At 39.6% G+C, this 9,913-nt stretch overlaps 1 protein-coding gene across 3 annotated transcripts; it reads right to left on the bottom strand.

Moving 5' to 3' along the window:
* Positions 1–5,375, bottom strand: f9b (coagulation factor IXb). 3 transcript variants are annotated; one of them, XM_079356501.1, is made up of 8 exons: positions 4,526–5,375; positions 3,902–4,074; positions 3,779–3,803; positions 3,567–3,680; positions 3,330–3,461; positions 2,200–2,615; positions 1,252–1,396; positions 1–865 (listed from the first exon to the last, which is right to left on the bottom strand). In XM_079356501.1, exons 2-8 carry the CDS (start codon positions 3,950–3,952, stop codon positions 306–308), a joined length of 1,443 nt encoding a protein of 480 aa, XP_079212627.1. In that variant the 5' UTR covers positions 3,953–4,074; positions 4,526–5,375; the 3' UTR covers positions 1–305. The 3 variants fall into 3 exon arrangements, with proteins under 3 accessions (XP_079212627.1, XP_079212626.1, XP_079212625.1); XM_079356500.1 differs by having other exon boundaries at positions 4,715–5,375; XM_079356499.1 differs by lacking the exon at positions 4,526–5,375 and having other exon boundaries at positions 3,902–4,215.
* Positions 5,376–9,913: the final 4,538 nt, after the last annotated feature.

Here is a 9,913-nt window from a genome sequence, read left to right as displayed (position 1 = left end):
TTGTTAGTTTGAGTTGGTTTCATGAAGTCCATTTTATTTGACCACAGATTATGTGAGAAAATATGCTTTTAAAAAATAAGCTACTCAAGATTACATGTTTTAAAATTTAAGATAAAAGAGAAGCTACACAGTGTGAGTTAAGTTTAAAAAAACAGAGAAAACCCAGATAGAAAGTTACACTTTATTGAATGCCAAACATTCATTGAGGGTTATCGCAACAAATTTAGTTCAGACAAACTCTGAAATTATTAAGTTTTAGCAGTGTTTTTGGCTGACAGCTGTTTAATCTTTGTCGTCGACTTTATTTATTTTTTAGTACGAATCCCTGTTAAGCCACTAATCCACGGGTAGTAGCGTGAAACTCGAGTGTAGATGCCATACTTTTCGTCCTTTGCACACTCCTCCCCCCAGCTGACGATGCCTGTCAAGAACCAAGTGCCTTTGTAATTGGTAGCATGCGGCCCCCCACTGTCCCCCTGGCATGCATCCTTCTTTGCACTTTGGTAGCCAGCACAGAACATAAAGCGAGTAACATGGTCTCGGCTGCTCTGTTTACAGAGCGTACGTTCCACGTAAGGAACCTCTAGCTTCTGAAGCTTGGTCGCCTCAGGGCCCTGGAACGCTAGCCTTCCCCAGCCACTCACCAGAGAGGTGCTGGAATCCCTCAATAAGTTCTCTGTGAAGTCTTTGGGGCCCAGGCAGATGGGACGTCGTTGACTGGACAGCTCAACTGGAGAAGCAAGCTTCAGCAGTGCAATGTCATGGTTATAAGGTGACTTCTTGAAGTTGTAGTTGCGATGGATATGCCGCTGTTCCACCAAATGGTCTCGTTCTGGACCCTCATCTTTGTTAACGTCATGTTCACCTAGAAGCAAAGATGGATGGATACACTACGATCTCACTATGTTATGATACACATCATTTAAAAATGATGTTGATCTCATCACTGCTGTCGACAAAGCTTCCTCAAGTCTCTCTTTTTTTAATTATTTCATCAAAAGCCCGAAAATAAATCAAAGGTAAAAATTCTATCAATTTATTTCCTTTTTTAACATGCATGCTGCTGTAGCAGGCAGGAAGCCTCTTGGTGCAGGATGCATTTATGCACACTCCCATTTCTAAACCTAATTACATCTTGTTTTGGTTGAACAACAACATAACTGATCAAAAATCACAAAAACTTTGTGGAGATGGAAAAGAAAAACTAGAGACAAATAGTTGAGAGATTTAGAGAAAACTTGTTTTACATACCCACTCGAACAAAGAAATTTCGTTTAGCAACATCAGCTTGTACCAGACAATGAGCAGCAGTGATGACCCACAGTTCACTGAGCAGAGATCCTCCACAAAAAGGCTGTGCTCTACCAAGGGAAGGGGACTGATACATCAGTGTCACCTGTAAACACAAACACTTTGACTAAGCACAAAATGGGGAAAAAAAGCATCATTACTGGATGTTTGCTTTCGGGTTTTTTGCACATACTGCCTCATGGTCACAGGATGTAACATGTTTCATTATGTCAGTCAATATTGTTACTTATGACTTTATGTTAGAGAGGGAAAAACACAGTTAATCTCACAAATTATAGTTACACCGCTCAATTGTTCATAGACTGAATTCACAGTGGACAAAATAAAATCCCATGGGACATTGTGCCATTTTCAAAATAACTAAGTTGTGAGAAACGTGTACATATGCAAGTTGTACCTTTTGATTGTACGTGTATAATAGGAAATAAAGTGGTTAAATGCTACAATTAGCTGTTTTCAGTTGGAAGCTTATGCTTTATTTAAAGTTTTATTTTTTTAAAGTTAACTTTAGCATTCAGCCACTTCTTAGCAACAGTCTTAGCAAAGTTGCTGTTCGCTAGCACGTGGCTGAATGCTAACATTAGCCTTTATCTAAAAATCGGTAATTGGTTCATATTTGTTGTTTGAACTAGAAATGTGGCATAATCTAGCTCAGGATTTCAGTTTGAATAATTAATGATTAATTCTGACACTTAAAACCTAGAACTCACCAGTCTAAAATTATAACAGCACCCCCTATCAGATGACAGCCTTGTGAATTTGGTCAGTTCATGTCATAGTGTTGTCCAAATTTTACAAACTCAATTTTTTGGGGGTCAACAGAATTTGTGAGGGCCAATAAAAGTTTCATTTGTCATTGAATCTCATCCCAACTCTGCACTGCATTACCTGCCATGGTATCTCTCCAGGTGTGGCTTCATCTCCTCCCACAATCCTCTGGTCAGTGTTGTCTTGTGCTATGATGCTGGGGAGTGTAGGAAAGAAAGCCCAGGAAGGCAGCTGCTTTTCAGCGACACTCCCTTCTGCTCCATTCACAACAACCTCTGCTGGATCCACAGAGGAGGCTGAATCTGACCTCACTGAACGTTTAAATACTTCAGTGATGTTGGATGGGTGTGAATCATTCACAGGATAGTCATAGAAATAATCCAAATTTTCTATAATTTCGCTTAAGTCCTCATCGAGCAAGGTTTCACTGTTGTTGTGTCCCCCTGTGCTGTTCGTTTGGATAGATGACCGCGGCCTTAGGGCGGACCTGGGGACGGATGGGGAGGACGGGCCCGTACGACCACAGCTGAATGGTTCTGAGAGAGAATAAAGGCAAAACAAAGAGGGAGACATTTTGGTTTTCCCTTTAAGACATCAAGCAGATGTCGGCACACAGCCTTTTTGTAATGAATGGCTATTTGAATTCTTCTATTTCAGCATTTACGACACAGTTTGAATTTTGAACACTTTGGATCCTGAGCAAACCACAGGCTGACATTTGAAAAACATATTGTTTTGGAATAGAAGAAAGATATTGTTTTTATACATTTATCAGAATGGACGATATGGGTCATACCTTGGTATGTTTAAGTTGAGGATTAGAGTTGGGTTTGTTAAAAACATTTTTAGGTTAAGGTCAGTGAAACAGAGATTGGTACTTATAACGTATTCACACTGTGACAATACCCATTAACTATATACTGTATTTAAATTGACTCGGCCACCTTTTTGACCTCATCTTTGATCAGTTGTTGAATACCAAAGGGATGAAAAGTGTAGCATGTTGACGCCTCCTTCTTTGAACAATTTTAATCGTTGCTACATTCCATTAAGTTAAACAAATCTTTTTGGATTCAATTTCCAATTATATTGAATTGACTCGTGCAAAATGTTGTAATATATTTTAATGAATCATCCCTAAATCAGATCCTAGGTCTAGAGAATTGGATGGAATCAAATCAAATTGATATTTTCTCTAATGTGGCCACAGCATTTTTTCATTTAATTTAATGTTTATCCTTTGATTCTACCTGATGGTTCACAGCTCCTCTTGTCCATCCCAAGTATGTAACCAGCTGCACACTGACACACAGGTCGCTCCTCCTGCATCACACAGAAATGAGCACATTCACCGTTGTTCACCTCACATTGTTTGGCCACCTCTGTAAACAAGTGGGAGAGTCAAACAAAAAAAAAATCTTATTTTCCTCTCAAAAAAGATAAACGTTTTTTATTATTATTATTATTTTTGAGCCTCACTCTCTCACCTATCTCACAGTTCTTGCCACTGAAGTTTGGTTTGCACCAGCAGGTATATGCACTGATTCCATCCTCACACACAGCTCCATTCTGGCATGGGGGTGGCTTACATTGGTCACCATCTCCACACACGTACGCACAAATACATACACAGGTTTACAGATTATACTATATTTTATATTCAGAGCAAATGTGTGTATTTATTTTCCATTTTTCTTACCAATGTAGGCATTCCAAAACTCCAGCTGAGAGAAACAAGATGTGAAGACAAACCTCAGATATCTGCCAGTAAACACACTAATACCATACATATGAATAATGTGTACATGTGTGTGCAACCTACAGTTTTCTCATCATTCTCAAACACCTCCCTGGCCTCCTCCATTGTGCACATTTCCTCCTTACACTCCCGCTCTAGGTTAGCTTTTTGTAGCACTTCTTCAAGATGGCCGCTGTTGTACCTGCGCTGGCGAATCAGCACAGCATTAGCTACCTGCTGTGACAAAAACACAGCTCCTAGAAGAAACAGAAGACCAACACGTTTCTGAAACAGAGCTCCAGTTCTTTGAGCTTTTTCAGGCGATTTCCAATTCAGCCCAAACTCAACAAAATCCATCACGGAACCTTAATGACGACAGAACAGAAGTAAACAGTAAAAAAAAAAGAGGCAAAAATAGAGAGCTACTAATTTAACCTGGGCTTCACCTTCAATCAGAATTAATTTAGAGATATGAACAGCAATCACTCCACCAACATCAATCATAACTGTCTAGCTTGAGTAGCATCACATCTGTCATATTGTAAAGTCTGCCTTTATAATCCTCTGTTGAGAGTTAAACACCAGCCTCTTGTAGAACTAAAATGACGATGTATAAGTAGAATGCAGCTAGAGTCATGAGAATATCATACTGGTTTGGGTAATGAATTAGCCAGATGTTAGAGTTGGAAAGGATAGCCAATACGCTACCATAAAACTATTTAATGTTATAATATCCCAATAGATTTTGGAGTCTTGTCACTTTTGGACTTGGGGTCAAAGATCAGACCTCTTAAAATGATCCGTTGCTCAGCAGATTGATCACCAGCGTCTTCTTCCTATAGTTTCAAGCTTCTGATTTGACTGCCTCCTCAACCCCGTCCTACATGTGTCATTTACCTGTGTTTTCCTGGGAAGATTTAGCAGGATGTCCATTCACCTCCAGCAGTAAACCAGCAATAAAAACCAGTAAACAAAGTCCAGCCATCTTGTCGTTGTCAGCTGTCAGTCAGCTGAAACTCCTGTTCTGGAGAGAAAAATCCCCCACTCCAAAGTACAGCAACACACTGTTTACCCACCTGGGAGGCTGCAGAGTGTGTGCGTTTGTTTGTTCGAGACAGAAAGAGACAGAAAAGTAAAAAGTGTGAGAGAGATTATTAAAATGTGTTTCAGGGAAATCAGAGAGAAGTACAGACTGACAAAGTTTGAAATGAAGAGGATTTTATTCAGTCGGGTTGGACTGAAATTGAGCAAAAGCAAATATTGACAGCTGATGAGTAAGGGCCATCCTGAACATTATTTTGCGTGTGTGTGGGTGCGCGGCGACGTGGCCAGCTGTTAATCATGAGTCTTGTCATCTAAGCAGCTTTCGCAACATAGATTGCATGACAGTTTGAAACTCATCAGCACATACACAGAGAACTACACACACAAACACACACCTTCAAACTAGCATATATGAGACAACCATTATTCACATTCAACATTACCCATTTCAGCTTTTAGGAGCCAAAGATTCTTAACTTCACATTAAAATAGCTGTAATACCTCATCAGAATAGTCATGCTATCAAGACACACACACACACACACACACACAGACACACACAGACACACACACACACACACACACACACACACACACACACACAAATGTGTCCAGATCCACATCTGAGTGGACAAGTGCTGCTGTAAATCCGGCTAAATCAGCTTAAAGCCATTTAGATGCAGCAGGAGAGACTGAAGCATAATTAAAACTCCTCAGCTGGTACTGCAGTTTACACACTGATGTGAAGGACACCCAAACTCGGAGCTCGATCTCAAGTATTGAAGGCTGTTTGATTACTCTGTGAGTTACACAGGGTGTGGCTGCTGACAAATCACTGTGACTGACAGGCGGCTCAGCTGGCCCTGAGCCAGCAGTGCCTTTGCAACAACGGCCTTGGAATGACTTATTGGCTGAGGATAATTTAAATGGAATGATGGAGGCGGGGTTGCAGCTCTCTTTTTAGTGCAACTTTTGCCGGCCATTAAGCTCCACCCCCTCAGCAAACTTGATATTTTACTGCCAAAATTTTTTATGTTGTTGTGACTATTAGGGCAGGGTGTTAACAAATTATCTAGATAACTCCATGTGATTCGTTTTTAAAGCTCAGCTCTGCTCAGCAGCGGAGGAGGAATGCATTAATGTACAGAGAAAGAGAGTGGATTCACACCAGAAATACAAGAGGCTTGTTTAGCTTCGTCAGTAGAACAGGCATTCCCCACCCAGAGGAAACGTACTTGGGGAATTGTTTCCACTCGGACCTGAGAGGTGACTCATTATCAGTCTACCTCACTCTCTCCTCCCTATATTTCCTACGTCTCTTCAGCTGTAATTGTAACTGAATAAAGGCAAAAAAGATCTTCTTAAAAAAGGGTAAATCACATCCCCATTGAGTACAATCAGTCTAAACTGCCTTATCAGTAGGATAACTCATGTTTCTTTGATTGCAAGTTGGTAAAGTCAGTGTTTATAAAGATTTGAATAAACAGGCTTAAAAACACTCCAGAACAACAAGGCCTACTGTGCCAATCACAACCTACAGTATCATATACAGTTGTGGCTGAAGATGAATTTCACATTTGACATCCAAAGGCATCTCTTGTTATTTTGTTACTGTGTTCACATATTCAGAAACACATTTTCTTTAAGATTATTTTTGTTTTAAAGACAATACATCAGTACATCTGGGGATAAAAAAAGAAACTACAGGAAAGAGAGAGCAGAGATAACATGAAGAGAGGCTGAGAGCTGCAGACAAGAACCTGACCTCTGCCCACAAGGTGAAGAGGCCAGGTTACTGACAGTGTTTTTTTGTTTAATTATCTTTTGACTTTTCAACGACCATTGAACATACAGGTGTTTATGAAGACATCCATTTGTCTTCTTCCAAAGCAGGTTAGTTCATACCTTCCTCTGTCCAACATTGTTTTCCAGCTCTTGATGATCCCCTTCTGCAAGTTCTGGGTCTACCCTGAGGTATCCCATCAGGTGGACATGCCCAGAGCAGCTCCTAAGACAAGGCATCCATTTAAGGAGCAGCTGAGGACAGGGATTTGACAATGAGGACTGTGGGCTCTGTAAGCAGGCTTGCACGGAGTCACTGACCTCTTTTTCATGACACACTGTCACCAATCAATACAGAAATGTCATCTCTCTTCCCAGTATAAACATATGGCTGTTTAACTGCCATTGTGACTCACCGGGTCAACGTCTCAGCTATTCCTGTTAATGCAACACTGTTTATGTTGACCTGAAACAACTTACAGAGCTGGGAAAAAATAGCCTGTAAAGTATATACCTCAGGATTGTAAGAGGTTTTAAAAAGCTGCAGCTTCCTATAATGAGAAGTCATTTTGAGTTTTATTCAGCCAGACTCATGTTTTTCATCTTATTCAAGATTTTAAATATAGCTTACACAACATCTGAGTGGACACATTACAATAATTATGTCCGGGTTTGTCTTGTAGTTTAGGGTTCTATATTTTTCTATGTTTAACTATGTCCTTATTTATTGCATTTATGTATTGATATTGCACGGTCGACTTTTACCATCGAACTGAGCCTTTCGTGTAAAAAGACTTCTTGTGTATAAGATTTGTTGGAAAACACATCCTGTCTGCATTCACTATACTGTATGTATGCTGCCGATCTGCCCAGATTAAAAGATGGTAAAGGACGTTGAGTGTTCTGGCTTTTCTGCTTTCTATTAAACACCTCTATGCCTAACACTTTATCTGCAGTTATCTGTCTGTGTGATTTAATTAACCTGAAACAACTGTTACACCAAGGAGGTCAAAAAACAACTTGAAGACTACCTGATTGTATTCAATAACTACATGAAAAAAAACATGTTTGGTTTGATCTGGACAGGGGGTGTGTACGTTAAACGTCATGTGTGTCAGTTTTTTTGTTCCAACAGAGCATCTGATCTCAGATTAGTAATCCTTCAGGGGAGCTCGGTCAGAGAGCAGCTGTGATTTTCTGTGCTGGCTCATCGCTGGAGTCAAAAAAAGCCACCACATCTTGACATCACAGACCTGTTACACAAGAGTCAGATAAACCTTTCAGATGAGACAAATTAAGGGAGGACAGCAGATTTAGAAAGGGTGCGAGAATGAGCACAACACTGAAGGGTTAGTTTGGTGACACAAATTCAATTCGATTCTTTAATGCACATGATCCTGTTAAAAATCCCAGTAAGCAGAGATTGAAACCTAGGCTTTCTGTGTGTACACACTTCGTGGAGCTGGATTTCATTCTCTTTTTTCAAGCCTACGCTCACGCCCCTCCCTCAACTTGATATGTTCTTATTTGTTTTTAAGTTCTTGTTCTTATTTTTAGGAAGATATTGCATTTATTTTGACTAAATTCAAATAATTTTTCCTTTGAGCTTTTTAGGACACACTGATGACAGTGCTTGATCAGTTGTGATTATCTACACATGTTGTGGCTCTCTCATAAATAGTCAGAATCTACACATTATCCCAGTGGCAAGATATGAAGATGCTCCTTGTATTCATCGTTATCTCTTTATCTAACTGGTTTAAAATCACTTCATATGTAAACGAAAAGGCAACGGGTATGAGGAGCAGAAGACAAGATATAGCTCGAAACAAAAGACAAAATACTTCATGATTACCATCAAGACAAGAGATAAATCCAGACACATGGCACCTGTCTGTTAGAAGACACTTTATTCGTATGTTTGCAGTAATATTAGTCATTACAATATAATTGTGTTGAGAGGAAAGCAAACTTATTTCTGCACAGACTTCTTACCACTGAGTACTGACAACATGATGCTGGAGGACGATCTCACTAAATGCACTTGAACTTGAAGGCGAGCTGCAGGCAGAAGAAGAGGAGAGGAGAAAATAAAACACTATTAATACAACTTATAGTCTGACAAGAAGCTGAAGCTTAAAAGAACAGAGGACTAATAACATTTTTTTGTCACGGATTGGTCTCAGAAACTGAGTGGTAGTATTTCTTTTCCAGCAGGATATCGAAGTTGTAAAGTCAATTTTCTGATAGATGCCGATGGAGTCAATTGAAAGACATTTCTGGTTTTGGAAAAAACAACAACAAAGAAACAAAAAACAAAGGCGATATGTGATCATATTTGAATCTCAAGCGAAAAAGCTTTCTTTTTGTTTCCTTTATACTGTCTTCTTTCAATGACTCTGTAGGCTGGAAAGCTGAATAGCCCTTCTACAATTAATGACGTTTTCTGAATCTGAGATCATGTTTAACAAACTGATATGCTGGAAGCAACATTTTTACAGGCAAACTCTAACCGGATGAAATGTTGTACGTGTGTATCCTACTTCTGCCTCAGTAAAAAAAGCCATTTTACAGCATCAATTGATTCAATGATCAATACAGTGACCGTGACTCATTTGCATAGTGTCAGACTGCTGAGTCTGCAGCTTGATGTGCATATATGGGATAAGACAACCTTCTGAGTGTGATGACCTTCTTTTAGTCGGTAAGAGGTTGATGTGTGACTTACTATCGTAACCTAACAGTTCTTATTTTACTCAATTAGGTTCAAACTCACACTTGTCTTTGTATTGCTACATATCTTATACGAATATACTCAGTCCGGATCTACACACTAACTAGCCCCCCCCCAGCAGGAATGTATAGGCTGTAAGTGATAACTTAATTAGTGTTTTATCTACAGATGCTTTATAGATGTCAACAAGCACAACATGAAAGGAGTAAATAATGTAAGACATCTACTAAATCAAATCATAGAATGACCTTATTAGATCATCACACATTTAGGAAATATCTTTCAGTGCTGGCCTCTCCGGCAACAATTCAATAGTCAGTATGTCCCCCTCATAAGTTTCCATTTGGGTCTGGAATGAGCGGTTTTAAGACACCCCTAAACAGAGATCCCTTGGTTTACCAGGCAAACAGCAAACCAACAGGTGTTGCAGATATAAAAGCAGGCAAGCAACATGGGTGATTCGAGCTTGGCATTTTTCTAATAAGCTCCAGGGCCAGAAACAAGGTAAAACAAGGATTAATACTGGAGACGCTTTT

Source organism: Symphodus melops (assembly GCF_947650265.1).
Source record: "Symphodus melops genome assembly, chromosome: 11".
Taxonomy (NCBI): Eukaryota; Metazoa; Chordata; class Actinopteri; order Labriformes; family Labridae; genus Symphodus; species Symphodus melops.
The sequence above is the reverse complement of the archived record's forward strand: the minus strand, read 5'-3'. Positions and strand labels throughout refer to the sequence as shown.